The sequence below is a fragment of the Lutjanus erythropterus genome, chromosome 13 (genome assembly GCF_056507025.1).
Source record: "Lutjanus erythropterus isolate fLutEry1 chromosome 13, fLutEry1.hap2, whole genome shotgun sequence".
Lineage (NCBI taxonomy): Eukaryota > Metazoa > Chordata > Actinopteri > Lutjaniformes > Lutjanidae > Lutjanus > Lutjanus erythropterus.
In genome coordinates this window covers 33,224,368-33,245,904 of record NC_139329.1, presented here as the reverse complement: position 1 = coordinate 33,245,904, position 21,537 = coordinate 33,224,368, and the positions used below count along the sequence as shown (strand labels likewise).

The 21,537-nt window shown below is 41.1% G+C and overlaps 1 protein-coding gene across 1 annotated transcript in view; it reads right to left on the bottom strand.

The window, feature by feature from the left end:
* Positions 1-21,537, bottom strand: part of cd82b (CD82 molecule b) — a 29,539-nt gene that overhangs the window by 3,301 nt on the left and 4,701 nt on the right. The window contains exons 2-8 of the mRNA XM_084734359.1: positions 20,113-20,185; positions 17,827-17,899; positions 9,105-9,229; positions 7,447-7,521; positions 4,866-4,964; positions 2,699-2,872; positions 539-622 (exon numbers count right to left, since the gene is read on the bottom strand). Coding sequence (XP_084590485.1) covers positions 539-622; positions 2,699-2,872; positions 4,866-4,964; positions 7,447-7,521; positions 9,105-9,229; positions 17,827-17,899; positions 20,113-20,175 — 693 coding nt within the window. The 5' untranslated portion in view covers positions 20,176-20,185. The remainder of the gene's footprint in view (positions 1-538; positions 623-2,698; positions 2,873-4,865; positions 4,965-7,446; positions 7,522-9,104; positions 9,230-17,826; positions 17,900-20,112; positions 20,186-21,537) is intronic.

Genomic DNA, 21,537 nt, shown 5'->3' with positions numbered 1-21,537 from the left:
GCCACTTTGTCCCGGAAAGAAATCTATATGTTACGACCATAATGTCTCCCTTCATTCAGACTGATGAAGCCCCATATTAGCTTTGGCTGAACCAGTGGTTATCAAATTGCGGGGCGGGCCCCCCTGGTGGGGCATATAGCCACTGCAGGAGGGCAGGGATGACAAGGGGAAAAACAGAGTGTCAATATATGGAGTGCAAAGCTGAATGAGTGTGATTTATGCAGGGAAAATACTAAAAGTGTTTACAGATGCTGATTTGTTGCTTCCTCAATTATTGTTAATAATTAACTTTTTTCGGCTGCTGAAGGAGGACATGCCAGAAAAACTTTACTAAGAATGCATTTTATGTGTGGATTTATCCTCCCATCCTTTACGACAGAGTTGCATCAGAGAGGGACTGATTCATGGCCGGTATGAACAGGAGGGATGTGACCAAACTGTTTTGATGTACAGAACATACAGCATGAAAGCAAGATATTAAGATAGTCTCGAAAAAAAGAACTCATTCTTTAAGGCTAGTCAGGAGAAAGATGGATACCTCGATGACTGCAACACCGACACAGATTCCCAGAATAACTCCACAGTTGTCCAGGAGCCATTTCTCCACGTTGGTTATACAGCCCTAGAGGAGAAAACATGAGAGGGAGGTCAAGAAAGACACGGAGAGAGGGGGTTTACAGGCCGACGTGCGGAGGACAGATGAATGGCTACGTGATCCCAGCCGGACATGAACAGAGCCTTTTCAAAACACGACTGTTGGCTTTGGACTGAGTCAGTGAGGGGAAGAATAACAGGGCTTAGCCGAGCTGAGGAGAACTGTAGAGAGAGAGAGAGTATAAAGTTTCTGAAACACGCAGACCAAACAGCAGAACAATGGAGCTTTCCTGGTGTTTGATCGAATCACGCAGCACAAACAACACGCCTCAGCCGTCGCAGTTCACTCCGCCGATTGAGTTTTGTACCATGGCGGTGCCGCACTGAGCTGGCAGAAGTTACACAACACGGGTGAAACCAGCTTACGTAACGAGTAAAGGTGTAAGGCCTATCAGAACAATGCAGGTGTGCTGTAAGTCTGTTCACCCAGCTGAAGGAACACTGACCAGGGTCTGGACTTGGCTCCGCTGGCATTCACAAATACAATGTTTACTTTAAGCAACCCCCAGTGGAGCTGTGTGGCATTTATTACAGAGGACAATTCACATTGTGTCCAGGAAGACGTTAGTGTGAATGTGAGTAGAGAAATGTAAGTAAGTACAAGAACCCAACTGTTCTATTTAGGGAATTTGAAGTACTTTACTTCAGCTTTATAATAGGCTACTTCAACTATGCTACATTTCAGAGGGAAATGCACTTTTGACTTCTTCAGCTATAGTTTTCATGAGCTTATATGTGCATATGATCAGCTTATAACACATGCATTATTATAAATTTAACTACCCAACAGTATAAAAAGTTAAACCAGCTGTCCCTTTACATCATGTTCACTTCAGAGAGTGAACGTAGTGACGGAGCAGCATCAGCAAGAAGAAAGCAGCGAAACAGAGATACTTTTTTCTCAATTGATCGATTAGTTGGTTCATCAAATGTCCGAAAATGGTGAAAAATGTCGATCTTTGTTCCCCAAAAGCCCAACATGGTGTCCTCGGCCCAACATTAAAGAGATATTTAACATATGAAACTAAATATCTTTGGCTTTTAAACTGGCAAAACAAAACAATTTAAAACATCACCTTGAATATTTTTCACTATTTTCTGATATTTTAAAGACTTTGTAGTCCTAGATTAACATGACAATTAACCGAACTCTAATGAATAAAACAATTTGCATAGAGTGAAGTAAAAATTGACTTCAGGCAAGTAGATTTCTGACCCTGAAAAGTCTGATACACACACTTTCACCGACTTCCTGTGACTATCAAAGCGTTTTGGCACTCAAATACTGTCTGATGTTGGAAAGAGAATAAGACCAGATTGATTGCTTGTTGTGAGTCATTTGTTTAAGAAAAAATAACCAAATTCTTTGATTTAAGATTCTCAGTTATGAATGTCTTCTGGTTTCTTGAGTCTTCTATGACAGTAAGCTGAATGTCCTTGGATTGTGGACAAAACACATTTCATCATCTTCTGACATTTTACGACCAAACAACTAGAATATGATCGACAAGATTAACTGATGATGAAAATAGTCTTTAAGTTGGAGCCCTAGACTTAATATTAAGCCAACAAAAGATTAAAATCCTTTAAAATGTGAGTTACGTTTGCCGTGTTGTGAATGACAGCTAAAACAGCTGAACTAAGTGACATCCAGCATGTCTGCGTAATGAATGAATCATGGCTGATCATCAACCAAAACTAAGCAGAGTAAAAACCTGCATCGATGGAAAAAGTCCTGTCTTAAGAAAAGCAGTTAATTTATCACGGCGAGACAGACTGCAGCTGCTCGACACAGCAGTTTCACACGGTGCCTGAATGACTGAGTGACCACAAAAATTATGAACCACGCTGGAAGGATTTTACAACCAATCGAAGAATTATGCTTCTCTATAACAAAGATTTATTCACGTTTACTGTTTGATTAATGTCCGCCACACCAGGCTTGACACCTGACACTGAACTGAGGTTGGAAAAGTTGATAAACAGCTGCTGCATTGATCGGTAAGTTCACAATTAGGAGAGTGCGGATATTAGAGTTATGTACCGTTTCATAGACGGGTAGGTCTGCAGACAGGTGCTCACACAGGCCGACGTCCTTCATCTCCGAGCCAGGCAGGGTTTCATTGCGACAGGAACACGAGTAGAGGTACTGGGTGCTGTTCTTGATTAAAATGTTATCAGACCAGTTGCCCGGACCAGTCCATCCACAGCACTTCATCTGGTGATACAAAAGAGAGGCGGGGATGTGAGTCAAATGACGAAGAGATGAAGAGGAAGAGCAGAAGATAGAGTGAAACTGTGAAAAAAAAGGGCAGGCTGAGAGACAGAAATTAACAGTAAAATAAGCATTATGAATGAAAACTACTGTGGCAAATCAACTGGCTCAGTGAAAAAGCATTTCTAATGTGGTGCTTGAGACCAATCTCTCTCTGGATGCTGTTTTCTTCAGAAAGATCGGGGGGAAAGAGGCTTGGCAGGAAGGAGGGAGAGAAGGAGGAAGGAGATAGTCAAGAAAATGCATAAACTTGATCAGAGCAATCTGATGTCAGCCTGCTTCAGACCCGTTTTTATTTGCTATGGGCTGATTAATTTAATGAGACAGTTCATCCAGAGTACAAGAAAACAAAACATATTTTCAACTTACACATAAAGTGTCTGAAAATAGTTTTACTTTGATGTGCTGAGATTCTGAGACATCATTCTGAAAGTGAAACTGCCTCCAGCCCAAAACAACAGCAGTGAAAGGAATATTGTTTGTTCTCCTTCGAGCGTTGAAACTTGAAATGCGAAAGATTTAACAGCAGCATGCTTTTCTTGCCATCCAACTTCTCACTGGGACTAGTTCCTCAGAAGAGAATGATAGTTCTGATGAGATCTGTTCACTGTGAGGCCTGTGGGTTAGCCAGAGCAACAGCAAAGAAAAGCTACTGTTAAGTTATTTAAATGTCATTTTTTTAGAAATGTTTTGAGCACCCCAAACAAAACTCCAGCCGCCTCTAATGCACTGAGATGGGCGTATAAAACTTAAGAGACTAATTTCAAAACCTGGGCGCATAAAACCAAAACTGCCTGCATGACAAGACGCCACTTAGACACTGAAAAGTAATTTTTGTGAAGTCATATTGTAGCCTGGCCCAGAAGCATGTTTTATGCATCGTTTACATCATGTAGCTTAGACCAGGGGTCTTCAAGGTTATTTTATTTTATTTCTTTTTGCCATGGATTTCATGGCTGATAGAGAGACAGAGCAGTGACCCCCCTACTATACATATATTTTATTAATTTTCACATCTTCTCCAGCACTCCTCCTCTGCACTTTTGTCGCTGATTTCTGAGGTGGAGGGTCTTTTGCCAGTGAAGCAACAAAATGATCCACTGTGTCTGTACACTTAATAAAGCAGCTAACAGGCCAATATGTTTCAATAATACGTAACTATTTAGCTATGTACACCTTTTCCCGCACAAAGATTTAGTAGGTTAGCTAGCTCACATGACTGCATGCATGCAGTAGTCATGGGTAGCCTTTTGACAATGTAGTGTTTTTATTGCAAATAGGCAAATTAACTTTGCTAATAATATGTTGGACTCAAGTTCACACCCATTTTCAAACATATTTTAGTTACTGAAAACAAAAAAAACTATGAGGTTATGGAGCCCATTTTGAAGACACAAGCTTAGATTATCAATTACAAGCAAACAGATCAGAAAAAATGTTCACATCAGCAGAACTACAAAGAACTACAAATGCTTCAACAGAAATGATTGATGGCAAAATGTCTGCAAACCAGCACTGACAGTTACACCTAAATAAAATCCAATATTAACACTGATACTAATAATACATTAAGTTCATTGAAAAGGAGCTTTTCACAGTTTGTTTGTTAATGACCTGCTCCAAATATGTAAACCTACAAAAGCAGCTAATTTAGGTGAATTCTATGGTGAAGGTAACCATGAAGGGAAGTTTGTCCATTCTCTTCTGTGGCTGCAGCATTACAATGAAAAGAACATGTGACCACGATTCACACAGGAGACACCCAGTCTAAAAATACATGCACTCATACTGTAGATAACAACTCTGACCAAAAGGGCTGTTTATTTAAACTAAAGGGGCATTAAGAACAAGATGAAGAAAATGAATACTCAGTTTGTTGATTACATCAGACTTGTGTGTGTGTGTGTGTCTTGCACAGCTTGAAGAGTCAACTCACTGTCTTCTGAATGTAGTCCCAGGTGTGCTCTGTGGTCCTGTTCTGGCCAGTGTAGTTGACAATCATTCCCTTTATGATGTTGGACATCTCATATTTCAGCTGGAGATGACATGAGAATGCATTACAGACAAAAATAGCTTATGCATCACACACAAACAAACAATAAGGATCTCTTGTTTTTAGTTGACACCAATACTATAAATAGCTGTACATGTAAACAGTATGTGCAGGCATGTTTGTGTAAAACATCCACAAAAAGAGTCAACAGATTGTCCATAGAGAAATCACTCTTTGAGGCAGAGACAGAGTTGAAGGAAAGAAACCAAACACACCCACTAAATCTTTTTCTAAAATTTACTACCAACATCTGAGCTTAATATTTCTTAGGCAACACCTCGGGTGGCATTGCTCTGTGAAGTCTCAGGCTGGGCTGAAACATTGCAGAAATGCAGCTTAGCGGGAGCTTGACTCTGTGTTTATGTGTGTAAGACCACAGAGCGGTGGCTGCGATGTATCTTCAGAGCCCTGCAGGAGACGAGCGACTGCCTCACCCTATTCTGGGAAAGGGCACCACCCTGCCCTGTGGTAAGCCTTAAACACAGGGAGCGCGACTAAAGCTACAGACACGCACGTGCTCTCAGAGACACACACAAACACACACGTGCAGTACAAGTATACGCTACATGCTGATGGGCTAACAGCTAAAGGGACGACAACGGCCTCCGCCTATCTTGAGTGCTACAGGTGTGAGGTTTATCAAGGGAAAGGCTTTTTACGTCCTGCGTGGGAGGGACTGACCCTGTTTGAAACTGGTCTGAGAGGTTGGTGTGTCCAAACAAACCACTCCCTTCACTCACACAGTGCAAACAAACATGGCTGGCACTTTTGTTTGTTTTATTACTGATTTGACCACACATTCAATCAGATTTTCTGCAGATTCCGACAAGCTAAGGTGCTAAATTCAACATTTATGTCAGCATGTAAAGATATAAGGAGTAATGTCTTCTTGAGCTTCCTTCTCTGTTGAGCTGCGCGCACATGTTCGTGTGTGTGTGTGTGTGCATGTTTGAGTCTGTGCACAAGCATGCTCGTGCATGAGTCCCTCTCAGTCCTTCCTGTGTCCTGTGTGTTTTCAACAGTGATTTTCTCATATTACAGCTAAACGGTACATTAAATACGTTTCCGAAAACATTTTAAAGGTGATGTAGAGACAATTCTGATCAACAACGCTAAGTTTGTCAGTTTGATCTGAGTTTCAGGAGTCTCTGTCCTGTCTAGAGGGGAACCCTATGTCGTTCGTTCATTGTAAAAACTAATTATGATTTTAAATATGATAATTCTTTATTTGAGATCCGGGTCGGTTTACAGAGATCTTTCTGAGGTGCCCGTCTAGAGATGAGAGCAAGAATGGCAGCAAAATGATTAAAGTCTGTCTGATGTAAAGCTCACAAACAACATGACAACATTTTTCATATGAACAGTCTATTTGAATGGTCTTGTTGCATGTGTATCTTTTTACATACTGGCTCGGCAGAGTTCTGAGCAAAACTGTCCTCTTGATATATGTGTTAGTGTTTGTATTGTATTGTCGTGTCAGTACGCATAATTCATTTTGTTGCAGTCATATAAGATCTACATAAAAGTTCTGAAAACCACCCTCGTTCTCAGCCCTGTTGCATCTTTTTATTTAAAATAATCCAGTGGGGTCTTTACAATGTTCATTTAACTTATTTTTCCTAAAATATTCAAAATCATCCTTTTTTGAGACACACTGAACTGTCAGGTTGTTATGCAGTTTGCTGCGACCTGTCTGACTTGTTTGCTGATTATCCTTTTCCTGGGTATTAATGACTTAAGTTTTCCCCCTGGGCTCATTTATCTATCATCAAAGGCTGCAAACATTATTACAGTTTGTTTTGTTTTTCCAGCACAGACTTACAAGATTGAAACATGTCCAATCAACTCTGGTGAGTTGGTGATCCCACCTGTAGGGGGCACTGTTTCATCACAGGCTTCAGTAGAAAGTGGTTTCTGTCCCTGGGGTGATAATTACGGTCTTAAATGGGGCAGTGTTAGAAATACTGATCTAATATGTCGCCATAGCTAGGCTTAAGCAACACTTATTAACCAAAAATACCAAGAGTGAGAACCGAGACGACGGTGGAAACATTCAGTGTAAGAATATTCTTTCCAGTTCCTCTACAGGTTTCACACATCTCCTTCAACTCTTATATCATATCGGTCACAAGCACACATCCTGTCACTTTCCATTCATTGAGGTACAAAAATGTGTTTCGTCACAGGATGCAGAGGGCTCCCTGACAGGTTTAGCTAAGACCTAACTGCAGCCAGTCACAGCTGTGAGGAGGGGAAGCACAAATACCCAGAAGACCCCAGCTGAACGAGCGGGAGGAGGGGTGGTGGGAAAAACAGGGGTTAAAGTAGATAAAATTAGAACAGAGAGTAAGAAGGGGAAAAACATACTGTAGAAACTGAGGGACAAACTCTAAAGAAGTGAAATTAAGAAAAAAGGGAAAGGAGAAAAGTAGACTGAAGAAGTATATCGGAGCCGGCGTCGTACCCGATCTCTCTGGAAGTAAATGAGAACTCCAGCAGTGACCTGAGCGATGAGGATGAGCAGGAGGCAGGTGAAGTACTGTGGAGGACAAAGGAAAATGTCAGAATAAAAATATTTTCAATCAAAACGTTTGCATTAGGGTGTTACTACACTGTAGCTGTGACAAACAAAAACATCTATAAAGCATCTTTTCTTACTAGTGCAATAAATTTCATGAACCAGCTGCATTAATCTGCACTTTGATGCAGTGAATGTATGTTGAACACTGTGCATGTTGCATTAATTGTTGTAATGTGATGCTTTTATTGAATCTGGTGATACCAAAGTTGATTTTATGGCTTCGGCTAAACTCGCATTCTTTCTCCTTTTACAAATGATGGAAAATTAGCTTAAGGTATTTTTAAGCGGCTACATTTGAATATATCAAATGACAAAGCGCTGCAAGTTCCCCTCTGCTTTTCAGAGCTTTAAAAAGAGTTTCAGTTCTCTGATCAGCTGTGCAACACACAACTTTACTATTTTGTGTCACTCTCACTGCTCTCGTAGCGAGGCTTTTAGCCACAGCAGGTAGGTATTTTCACAGACGGCTCTATTAACCCACTGTACACTACCTGCGAAGCACCAAACAGCATAGTTAGTGACAAACCGGTGAACACAGTAGATCATTTAAGTGGTTAAAGAGACATATATATCCCTCAGGCATCAAAAACAGAGCTAAAAGAGAGTGACTACAGGACTTCCAGTCATAAATTGGACGGAAACGGGTTCGCCACATCAACTTAAAATGTGATGATCTGACAATGTTGTGTTCACAGCTCATTTCCACTGCAGGTTTTATAATCCCACATTACATAACGAAACAATCTGAAAAGAAAAACACTCTTTTACCTTCAAATGGTCATTAATCTGAGGTCAGAGTCTTAAACATAATCTCTAAAGCCTTCTGCGACAATAATGTAAGCCATGAAAGATCCTTCAACAGCTTCATCTCCTTGAGTGTGAAGGTGGCGTGTGTGTGTGTGTGTGTGTGTGTGTGTGTGTGTGTGTGTGTGTGTGTGTGTGTGTGTGTTTGTGTGTGTTACAGAGGGTCCTCTGCCAGCTGGTCACTGTCACTGGGAGAAGTAGGTCACAGCAGTTCTTCAGTTAACCCCTGGCAGGTTTAACGCTGCAGAGGTCATGCACCCCTCCCCACTCTTGCTGTACCCCTTCCATCTGACTGGCTTTATCCGTGTCACCCCCCCCCCCCGTAAGTCCACACATGCTGCGAGCCCCTGGCCCACACATTAGCAGAAACGCGAAAGGGCTTTACTGTCAGCAGGAATCTATCATGTGTTCTTAGCCAAGCTTGAAATCTGAAGCAGGTGCATTTAGATTAACAAAAAATAAGTGTTGTAAGTATGTTTTATTTACTTTATTGGCTTTATTAGAGACTCAATATTAGAGAGATGACAGGAAGTCAAACCTAGTCCTTTCTTTTGTCAGACGGAGCATTTAGTTTCCTGTGTGGTAATGGCTGAGATGTGAAGATAATTCTTCATACGCATGTCTAGATTCAAACTGCCTTATCTCAGCGTAGTGACAGTGTTAACCCAATGTCTGCCTCTTGAAAACAAAGCCGTAGCATGACAGCACTGGGGCTTTAACTGGACATAATTCCTCACCAGACCCAGCAGGCAGCGGACTTCGTAGATGGCTCCAATGCAGCCGAAGAAGCCCATGGCCATCGACAAGGAGCCCACTCCGATGAGGATGTATGACGCCACTTTCACCGTGTCTGACGATTCCTCTGCAGAAAACAGACGCAAACAGAGAGAAAACACAGGAAGAGTTCAGCTTACACAGAACCACTGAAACCTACATGGAGGATGAAAACTACACACCTGCTACGACAATCTCATAGCAACACTTTGTAGTAAATTCAGGGGTCGGCTGCACAAAAAACTCAAATATGACAGTTAAAGCTTAGCTTTTCCTTAGCTAAGAAATGTACTTAAGGTTGGTGCATATAATCATTTATTATGTTTTCTTAATTATGGAAAAGCCTTGAGGCATTTACTACACTGAAAGAGTTTTACAGTCTCCATGGAAACCGTCTGTTTGCTTGCACTAGTGCTTGTGATACCTATTATCACATCCATCCCAGAGGTCCAAAAAGTTACGACAACTTGCCTGTTCTGGCCAAAAAAAGAGATCACTACAGGAAGGAATCCAACACAACTGATAAAAATAACTCAAAGTGAACTTAGAGTTTACTTGGAGCTATGTGTCTGACAGCAAAAGAAATCTCTGTACAAATATCTTCCGGCAGTTCCTGCACATTAAAGCTACCACAAGGAGTCTTGATTTAATACTAATGCCTCTATATGACTTATATAAGCAAAAAAGACCATAAGAGAGATGATCGGCTGTTTCTATATAGTTCTTCATGGGGTTAAATTCTCTGTGAAATCGGATTAAACGAGCCTGTCTTTACATTTTTCCAGGTAACGTTACAGTGAGTTGTATGTTAGCTAGTTAAAAAGAAGCATGAGGAGATTTATTATGCTATTTTTTGCTGTCACTGCGTTGGAAAACACTAACGATTTTATCCGTAAGGGCCTCCAAAATCAACACAATATGAAAGTTCCTAACTTTAAAGTTAACTACAGCTTACTTGAAGTAAACACTGGGGTTAGAAGAAGTAGTGTCCAGAAGTCTTTCATAATAAAGATGACATTGCAATAAAGAGTCATAGATCACATTAGGTTTTTTCCCTTACTTTGGTTAATAAGGTCTTTTCTGCAACAATTTTACCAACTTTAAGTGAAGACCAACCTTAAATACTTAAATTAAGATTTTAACATTCAACATTTATGCAATCAATTTAATTTAAGGAAACCTTAGCTTGGACTTAACTTTAGGTGTCTTGTGGAACCAGCTGCAGTTCTTTAGCTAAACTAAGCACTTTTCTTGAACAGAAAACACTTAGCACACAAAATAAAAATGTTAAAAATGAACACATAATTTCTCGTCTCATCATTTCTGATCTTTGCTCTTGTTTTTCTACTTTAACCACAGTGTGTGTGCCTGCAAACAAATGCAGCTCAGAGGCAGGCCTCGTTCACATGCAAAACCATTTTCATACGGATGGTTACAGCGAGACAAAAAATTATTCACAGCAAAAACCTTCTACTTCACTGAATTCAGACTGTGCATTTTAGTGCTTTTCTCCCACAAAAGATTATTTTAATAGGCCACCAGAGAGAGTTGGACCAAGACAAGTCAATGTGTGGTGAGATTAATTGATTTCCCTCTTTGGTATGTAGAGCGGGAGAGGTCCTGGAGGAGGAGGAAGAGGAGGGCGCAGGGACTGAAATGGAAGATTGGAAGGTTGGAGAGGAGATAAACTGGAGCCATTATGTGGCTGTGTGTTATCTGGGGCTGGAGGAGCTCCAGAGAGTCAGGGCTCGGTCTGCAGATGAAGCCAGCATTGGAGGAGCTCTGTGAAATGGCTCCAACTCCGAAAGATTCCCGGGCCAAGCGAACTAGCCAGAGCTATCAGATAACTCACTCCGATCCATTTGGTGCAGAAGCTGACAGACGCAGCAGCTCCTCCACTGATGCTCAATGAATAAAATACAATGCTGCTTCTTGGCCTGCTCCCTAGGAAGCTGAATAGATGTAGTTATTCCAAATTCCCTGATCATATTAACTGATGGTGCTTCATGCAGCAATCAGCATATACTGTACGCACTCTGGCAGATGCACAGCGATTATAAATTATCCCACAGACTGTAAAAACCAGCTGTCTTTCCAAGTGTAATTCTACTGCGTAAAACCACATGCACTAAGCCAAAATTCGTCCACACACACACATCAGACAAATCAGACTACAACTTGCTGCCTACAAAACACTTGAAGATTTAACACCACCTTCTCATCACGTAGACTCATTATCACAGGATGCAGGCTGTATCATTATCCCAAAGATAAATAAGCAATCTGGGGGGAGGCAGAGCATGTTTCTACCGTGTCCCAATTCTTTGGAATAGACCATTAAACTGAAAAAACTATTATCATACAACTGAATCTTAAAGGCGCAAAAACAGCCACATTCCGGTTTAATTATCTGTTGCTTAGAATAGCCTATTCCTGCAAAGCAGTTTCATATACTTTACAAGTTATTGTGGGTTTTCTTTGCATATTATGCGCTTTTTGCGGAGGCATTTTTGCAGTTGATGTATAGAGACAGCTGGAGCTGAACCTGGGACGCTGCAGTTGTAGGTGTTTTAACCACTCAGCAAACACAGCACACTGTGTTATATGTAATCTAGAATCTAAAACTTAAAAAATCCTCTTGTTAGAGCTTCTCCAAAGAGACGATTCAATGCCTTTCTCCATTTCATGCCACTGTAAAGTTTACAAAGATATTTTGTTTGCAGTGTAAAGGTATCTGTACTTATTATAGTATTTGTTTTCCTGACTTTTTCTTTAACTCCCTACATTTTAACACAAATATCTGTCCATCCTTACTTTTATTTAATGCATTTGTAAGGAATCACTGATTATTTTTATTTTGCATCATTGCGCACCGACTTCCCAACATCAAGACTGATTTCAACCTAACTGGGTGGAACAACAAATCATAGGAAAGACAATTCCTTGGTGTATCCATCAGTGCATATCAGGCACGCCTGACGTAACAAGATCAAAAACAACATAAAAGACGCAGCAAGACAAAACAGACAAAAGAGGGAGACTCGACCACAGAGAAAAGGTGAGGTTCAGTTAGCTTTGCACAGAAACAGCTGATAGAAATGTCTTTTCTTTTTAGCATGTACTGTTCCACTTTTCTCTACTTTTACCGGAGCATTTTTACACAAGCATCTGTTCTGTGAATATCTAATCGGTGTGTGTGTGATTTGGACTACTAGTCAGACAAAAATAAAACATCTGGGGACGTCACCTTGGACTTTTTATAGAAGACATAATTCAAAGATTAATCAATTAATCCTACTGCCAAAATATATAGACTATTTTATGTGCATCATATTCTGCACATAGCTGGTGTAATTTACTGAGACTCTTAGTTGCTACTTGCACAAAGGCATCATTACATGCATGTACATCACTGACGCTATATGGGTCACCAGAGCAGCGCATGTTGTGGCGGTTTAAGAATAATTGGAAGCTAAAACGTACTTGAACATATGCAGAACGCTTATGTGGCTACAGGGTAGCATTTAAAGGGAGGCAGACAAGTATACTGTATGTTCTATATCTAGCAGCACTCTGTTGAAGCATGTTATTTAAGTCCATCTCTCGCCCTTTCAAACACACACACACACACACACAGCAACACACACACACACACACACACACACACACACACACACACACACACACACACACACACACAGTGACTTCAAAAGCAACAGATGTCCACAGGTTCCTTAAAAACAGGAATTGCCAGGAGATTTTGGGAAAGATGTATGAAATGATGGAAACAGGCTCATCTGTGAAAGTTCAAAAGATTGTCTGAGACCATAAAAATACACTGAATGTGGCTTGCAACAGGCTTTGCAACTGCTGAGTGTCTATTTAGTGGCAAAATAGACCAATATGTCAAGCGGAGATAGAACAGAGAAAGCAGTGACGCAAGTTTCAGTGCCACTACGATTACAGTTATTAGCCTGAATGTTTGCTGAAAGGAGCAGCAGCTATTTCACCGCACTTGCGGCACATTTAGCGGACCTTCAAAATATTTTTTTTTCCATTTCATGAGCTAGTTTTCTATGATTATTAGTTGTGGGAAGTATAATTTAGATTGATGTTTGTGTGTGGTTTCCCTGCAGACCAGTGATTAAGTGATTAGTGATTAAATGAACACTTGTTCCAGTACAAACATACACTCTGTATTTAGAGGAAACGTCATGCAACACTAATTAAACCCCAAAACAATTCTCTGCAGTGACCACTTCTGAAGATTTAACAGAAGCAGTTTTGTAATATTGTTGGCAATACATCTAAGCTATGGAATCAGTGGCCAACAATGGGCCTCACGCAGGAAGCCATGTAGGAACAAATTTCCTCTTATTTTTGTTCACATCCATGATTTGTTCTTATTTAAAAGGACTTTGAAGATGACTGTGGAGCCCATATTTTGACAAATGTTATCAGACAAGAAGAAAATATAACCAAATGCATTAGGAAATAATAATAAAATAATTTTTCTTAACGCAGACAAATTAAAACTGATTTTTTAAAACTTAGTTCAAAATCTTTTTAACTCATTCACACACTCTTTAAGTTACTATGTGTCCCCAGCATTTACAGCATCACAACTTCAGTTTCCCTACTGCTGAAGTTCTTCCTCTTGCATCCTTTTTTCATGGCATTTCTCTGATTCTTGAGCACGTATTATCATCAACACCTCTCCTTCTGTCGTGTTACTCAGGCTCATAACTATGTGAATGTTTGTTGCATCTGGATTTGATTTCTCTTATTTTTTTATTTCAGCAGAAAGTATGAGAGAAATATAAAAGGATATTGCTGCACGAGGCCAAATGACACATATTCAGGGCAGCTTTTACTTTTCACTTGCTGTTTCTATTCTACGTTCTTAAAATGAAACTCAGAAAAATGTTTTCCTCTGCCAGGTGTGACAAAGCCGCAGAGCAATCAGATACTCTACTTTACAACCTTCCTGCTCTGGAGATCGCATCTGTGTTCTGTGGTGATTTCACACTCACTTTTCCTGAAGTCAGCGTGTGTTCGCCTGGTTACTGTGCTGTTCTGTTGTGCAATATGGCAAGTTTCCATGTAGGTCTCTGCTAGATTTTCTAAAATAGTTCCAAGGTTGGTTTCCATGGAACTTTCCATTTAAAGGGGCACGAATTATGTTGCCCTTCAAGAAAGCTGCTGTGGGAAGAGGAGGAGGAGGAGGGGGGCTGTTTGGTGTTGCAGCTTTTTCTATAAACATGACCAGAGCCACACATTCAGCTCGTATGGAGCCGAGGAAAAGTCACGGTTGACATTATATACAGATTAAAAATGTAAACGTAAAGTAGATCGACTTTGTGCTGAATTTCAGGAGATTAAGCGGGTCCCCCGAGAAACTTGTACCAAGTCCTCTTTTCTCTGTTCACGACTTTGGAAAGTTTCTGAAATAGTCTGCAGCATATTTCCAAACTCCCTCTGGCTCACAGACCTCCTTTCCAAGGCTGACTTTTGTTTAAACATAAGGCAAGCTGTGTTTTGGCAAGTGCCAGCAAGATAAACTCAAGGCACCGTATCACTGAAGTAAACTATTAACAGCACCGCATTGATATAGCGGGGTATACATTGAGGGGAAGATGCCCTTTTGACTGGAAAATAAGGGGCCCGAAACCAAAACATTCCCAAAGTTCCCCTGCCTGAAGTCAAAAGGACAGCTGCAGAGGCCACTATTAATATAACTCATAAAGAATGGAAACTGAAAACACATAGATCCTGTTTATGGTCAGGCAATGGTACAACTTCAGAGGGGAACACACAGAGTCAATAAACAGAGATGCTTGCAGCATGGGTTTTTGTTCCTTTACATGGTGGTAAGAGTTTTCCAGTGAGGTTAGAAATCCAGTGACCCAGGGAGGAGTTGAGTTTGACCCATCCTTGGTATAGGAACAAAAATACATTGAGGAGAGAAGGTCATCAGGGCCTGCATAGGAAGGGATATCCTCAGGGTATCAGTGAAGCAGGATCTCTGCTATCTCTGGAGGAACAGCTGGATTATCATAACAATAGCACTGGTGCAGGCAGGGGTGATGGATACTGTACTGCCTTCATGTTCTGGATGCCTGACTGGAGATAAGCAAACTCAGCTCAATAATAACCTTGGAGCGATTCCTGCCTGAATAGTGACCCCGAGAGCTGAAATATGAGCCAGAGAAAGACTGACTGGTTTAGGACACAAGGTCAGTTCTGGTTGGTCGTTGTCAAAACTCCAGCCTCTTCACCACTCTTGAGTCAAAGCAGCGCAGACCTCCAGCCTAAACATAGATTTCTCCAGCTCTGCTCAGCCCTCAGACATTGGACTGCAAACACAAGCTAAAAAAGTGAGGGCTGCAGCTTTCACCATCTATCGCCATTTATGTGCTTATTATTGTCTTAGTTTATGAGTTTATTGTTATGTCTGTAAAAAGTCTGGAAACAGTGACAACCACAGAGCCCCATGTGATGTCTCAAGATCATCTGTTTTGTCAGACCAACATTTTAAAACCAAAAGGTGTTCACAAGGAAATAAAATAAAGAGAAGCAGCAAATCCTCGTTCTGAGAGGCCGAAACCAGGGATGCACAGTAATAACAGAACATCATCCGTATCATCTGATAAAGGCTTTAAAATTAAATATTAGTATCAGTCTGAAAATGAAAATAAATATGAAAATGAATATGACAGGCTGATAGGACATGCACATGCAACACAGATATGTCTAAGGTGTGCAGCGTCCAAAACAGATAGCAAAGTTGCTATCTGCAACAATTGCCCAGCGTTTGTCATGTGAGCAGGAGCCAAACTGCATTGCTTCAACACTACATATTTAATTGCTCATCTTAAGAACTGTCATCTAGATCATTACAACAAATTTGTGAAGAACAAGGAGAAAACATGTTTGAAGCTTTCTTATTTTGCCCAGTGAAAGTGGGGATTTTGAAAAGCATTGCATTCATTTCTGCATCTGCCAGCAGTCCATTATGATTAAAGCAGGTTTAATTAATTCCATTACAAAAGAGACATGATTTTGTTTCCAATAAGGAGGGGAAAAATGTGCACTATCTGGCATTTCTGCCTGAAGAATAACTTAAAATACTGGTAGTGAGTGATTTATTTAATTCAAGGCTATAATGTGTAACATTTCTACATTAAAATGTCTAAACAGGCTAGACCTATATTATATACTTGGTGAGTTATGCATATATGAGATCCAAAAATTTTCTGCCTGAGTCACCTCAGATAGTTTTTCATCTGGTGGTTGTTTCACAATGGAGACAACAGCTCCCATAAGCCCACGCTACTTCACAATGTCATCCAACTACAACTATTGTTTTTGTTTTAATGTGAGAGATGGTCACGAGTGGAAGACTTTTCTTTTTTGCATTTTTTTTTCTTCATTGTGCACAATAGTATGGTTAAGATCTGCTTAAGTTTAGGACAAAAGCTAGTGTTAAGGACAGATCATGCTTTGGGTTAGAATGATCACTCTTGTGAGATCTTTTGCAGATCTGGAGTTCCCTTTTAGACACGACTGTGAGATCTCTGGTTGTAGAACTTACATACTGTGCATTTAATCAGCTAATGGTTTCAGCTCTAAAAAGTTATTTACTCTTGTTCACATATTGTCTCTTTAAGAGCAGTAAATTTCACAGTTCTTTCAGAGCTAACTGTGCGACCCATGTAACATGCTTATCTCCCATAAGAAAGGGCTCTCTCTCGCTCTCTCATTGAAAGAAATGCTAAGTATATTTAACTTTCAACACATATTAAGTTGGCAGATAATAAACAGAAAGAATTCTTCTTTATAGACTGATGTTGGGAGAAAACTTCACTGCTGCTCTCGGCAACGCTCCATCTGGGATGAATACACTGAAAGCATTTATAACAAGATTTATGGCAACTAAGAGTTTCCATCCGTGGTTCCCTGTTCTTTTCAGGCAGGGCTGGAGCTGGGTTTCATTATACTTTCTCTATGAGTGTCTTCACAGCAGATAACCTAAGTTAGTCGTATTGTTGTCTGTGAAAAAGCTGATAACTTTGCCTCTTAGGCGAATGCCATTCAGAAGCTTGGTTTTCGTTTTCACTACGCTGTGTCTACAAATAGATCTGTGGCAACATCTGTGAAGGTGGGAGACTATCTGTGCACCTCTGCCATCTGGGGAGCTGAGAGAAGTTCAAAGTACATCTCTGTGGAAACTGTGGGGGACATAACGCTCTTATTTTCCTACATAAGATAAAACGACTTTAGACGCCTTAATAACCATGAGTCTGTCACCTCCCCCTGACTAACCTACTCCCCTGGATGTCCACAGATGTGTTTATCTGTGTGTGTGTGTCTGCATGTCTGCAGGGCAGCTTTTTGAGCGGCTGAGGAAGTCATTAAATTTCATCTGAGTCACATTTTTGGTTCGGCGCGAACATCCCTTTGTGGTTCCTTGGGAATGAGTCCTATGGGATAAAATCCACATAAGCTATGCAGAGCAGGCCAGAGGTTTTTGTATTTTAAAAACACACTCTCCACCCTCTATTTCCACTTCAGGCCAGCTGACCTGACATAGGTCAAAAGTGCTGAATGTTTGCTGACGTGCATGTTATCGCTAAAGGACGTGGCAGCAGGACTGCGGGGGTGTGAGAGTGTTACAACACTTACGCAGAACGGCGATGAAGCTCTGGTTATCGAAGAGGACCCACAGGCCGAAGCCCATGATCAATGCTCCGAAGATCTGTGGAGGGGAAACAGAGAAGTATCAGGCACCAAATCTCACATGAGAGCAAAACAAAGAATCTGTGCCTTATTTTCACTTCCTCTGTACGTCACATCTGGGATTAATCAGATCCTAACTCTTCTTTCTGTCTCTTTCTCTCACAGCAACGAGCCGAGGGAAAGAGGATGTGGAGAGGATCAAGAGACCCACTCTACTGTTTTTTTCCTCACAATTAACACCAAACCAGCCTCAGATCTAACAGTCTTCAATGTCACTGCAAACCGAACAGCGTTAAGTAAGGATGAAGAAAAAGAAACGAAAAGAAAGATCACCTCTAGACTGGAACATTCTGTGAGTGGCGTCTGAAAGCCTCCGAAAATGATCAGTTTTACCTTATGTACCCTTGTAATGAGGTTATGAAGTGCAGAACTTCTGTGTAATTAAAACGGGCCTTGTTTAGACGTTGTGGGGTACTTAGTGGGGGCAAAATCCATAGATGAGAGGCTCTGTTGATTCACCAGCTTCCCCCCTTGGACCACCGCCCCTCCCTTACTCCACAACAGTCATTAGAGCCCTGGTTAAGAGCTGTTCATTTAGAGCGACTGTTGAGCTCCCAGCAGCCTTCATTAGCCCACCACTTCCTGGCATCCCTTAGCCTCCACTAGTCTAATCTGTCCACATGGACAAACACTGACACAGACACACACGCTTCCTATTAGACGGCAGTCGAGTGTTCACATCAAACGGCCCGCGTCAGGTTTACAGCCACAGTCTCGTTGGGAAGGTCTGGACATCCTCGCAGGGGCAGTTTTAGGAGTCTGGGGTAATATCAGCCCCTGGACTTTATGTTGTGGCCAGTGTGAGAGAGGAGGAAACAAACAGAAACCATCTGCTGCCGTTTAGACCTGGTTTGTGTCGAGGTATTCTGTAAAGTCTGTCGCTCCAGGCAGAGTCACATGCGGCAACATTTCCCTATGTATCTCCCCTAATCTCTCTCAGCGCTATTTGAATAAGGACGCTTATTCAAATATAGGCGGCTGAGCGGCATTAGACAGCTCTTACTGACGTTTACATGCACAGTAATTTTCCACTTACACAACAATATTTTGGATTTGATGCAGATCATCAGGCCTTATTTTGAGTAGAGCATTTTCCAATTAAGATGTGGGATACGCCAGAATTATTCAGGTTTTAGAAGCATTCTTTATACATGTATACAGCAGAGTCAGAATATGCCTCACAACTGAGGTTTTTATCAGGGTATAAAACACACAGGGTCTCATAGCCACTTCTGTGTGTTGTTAAGGAACCAACTGGTCAATACTTTAAATGGTTAGGGTAGAGATGCACGCACAAAAGAAAAGCCCACATTTCTGGTCGGACGGAGAAACACATCTACTTTTAAACAGACTTGGATAGCTGCAGTTTTTTGGATATGCACAAATACTGCAATGCTGACCTTTTCAAGAAGGTGGTTTGAACGAATGAGAGAAACAGGCTGTGTCCTCAGTGTTAAAAAAGTCCACCACCAGTGGAAATCTTAAGAAAAGTACTATTTTGACGCAAAGACGCAAAATGCTGGAGCTTAAGCGTCTCCAGTCGTTCCATTTTTCCATGCACAGCTGCAGGCGAACAGGAATATCAGAACAACCCATTTTCATTAGCTATGTAAACGCTTAGCAGGTAAAGTTGTCAAAAGTATCGCTACTTTTTCAATACCATGTTAAAAACAACATTTTACTGACGTTTGATGGTATCGAAAATACCAAAGCTATTTAAAAAAATGACCATTTAAGACCTTGGCTCTGTTCAGTCTTTATTGTCCCGCCCAAAATTTGGCTTGAAGCAAAACCACACAGTGTTCTGTGACTTTTTCCGGACCAGCACTGTGTCCTATTTTGTGCCCCTAGAACATTTTTTCTTTTTGCCATGGTATTGCAAGAGGTATCCAGCATAATTTTTTTACACCAGTACTGCATCAAGCTCTAGAAGGAATATTGTCTTTTTCTGAATAAAGGCAAATCAAAAGGGATATTTTGTGCATGTGAACGTAGTCACTGTGTCATGAGTGTCAGTTTCAGCTGAGGGAGCAGAAGATACCCATCTCTCTATCTTAGATAAAGAAAGCTGCTGAGTCATGTGTCATGATTTTGACAGTGAGCGCATGCTATGCATTTACAGTTCACTGCAGCACTGCCACCAAGCAGTGATGAAGAAATGCGATTACTTACAAAGAAGAGGAGGTTGAAGAGGAATAGAAAGTACTTGGTGACTGTGATGCATCCTTTCCCCATGGCTGCGCCTCTGGAAGACAGAAGTAAACAGAATTTATTAGTTAAAATAAACATCAAAAGGTAATATTACAGTTTATGGTGTGGGCGTGTCGGATGAAAAGGGAAGGCAGACACAAGATGGGGAAAAGATACAACAACTAAACAAAGACGGCGTAGCCTTGCCTTAATAGTATATTTGGTAAGCCACAGAACAAGGACACAGGAAAATCGGCACAGTTGGGTTCCGGCTTAAACACAGCTTTAATCTTCAAAGCAGCAACATCAGCCTAATTCATTTTCAAAAGCAACGTTTCCCTCTCCAGTCTCAAACAGCCCGACCTGCTCTAATCCACTCTTTTATTAGGCAACAATTGGCCTGTTGTCTGAAATTATTAGATTTTATGGCAGCGCTGCACGCTTTTGAAAGCAAGTTTGTTAACACATACAGTCTGATTCTGGACAAACAAGAGGAACCACCCTGGTGAGACAGAGTGGAGGGAAGACCACCACAAAAGTGGCAAGTGGTGAAGTCATGATGAGTGTGTGGAGACCATGACAGCATGTGGTCGGGCATGCTATTGTCATCACAAAAGCAGAAGGAAACCAGGCTCATGTACGACTGTTTACTAGCAGCAACAAGCTCGGTTAGAACAGTGTTTCACAGCCAATTTTCTAAACAGTTTCAAGCCAAATGTACAATAAGAGCATCCTATTTAAAACCATATCCGGCCAAGATCAATAGATCTGGCTGATGTCATACGACCACATAACAGACAACACAATGATGCTGAGTCGTATCCTTCAAGCAAGCTGAGAACCGTAGCCGTCTGACATTTTAAGTTTGGGCATGTTACACTGACGTATGCATTGTTTTACACTCAGTTTACACATCATTCATCTGTATTTGCGTTTCCCATGCACACAGATGTGCACACATGTGTGTACAAGAATGTGTGACTGCATTCAGTGACTTCTCTGTGAGTAACATGTTCCACCGAGGAAACACCTGTAGTCCAGACCGGCACCACACATATACGGCACAGTGGGGACGCTTTATGAAACTCTCTGGCAACATGATTCAGCCTGGGCTCCATGAGTCCAAAGAAAATATTTACCACAACCAGACCTTTTCCTTCACTGGGAGCTCTGAAAATACAACCAGCCATTGTGGTTATTTGAGGAGTCTGAAAATATCCTATAAAGACAACTCCCCGTGTATCAGATGACAAGCTGTTCTCTTCTGCCTGTCTCTTTTACATCATAACTGCAGGTTCTTCCTTATGTCCAGGCCTATAATACTGTGTATTTAGTTCTATTTTAAACAGTGTAGCCTATACTACTTACATAAGCAAAAAAAACCAAACATGACCTTATGTAATTTCT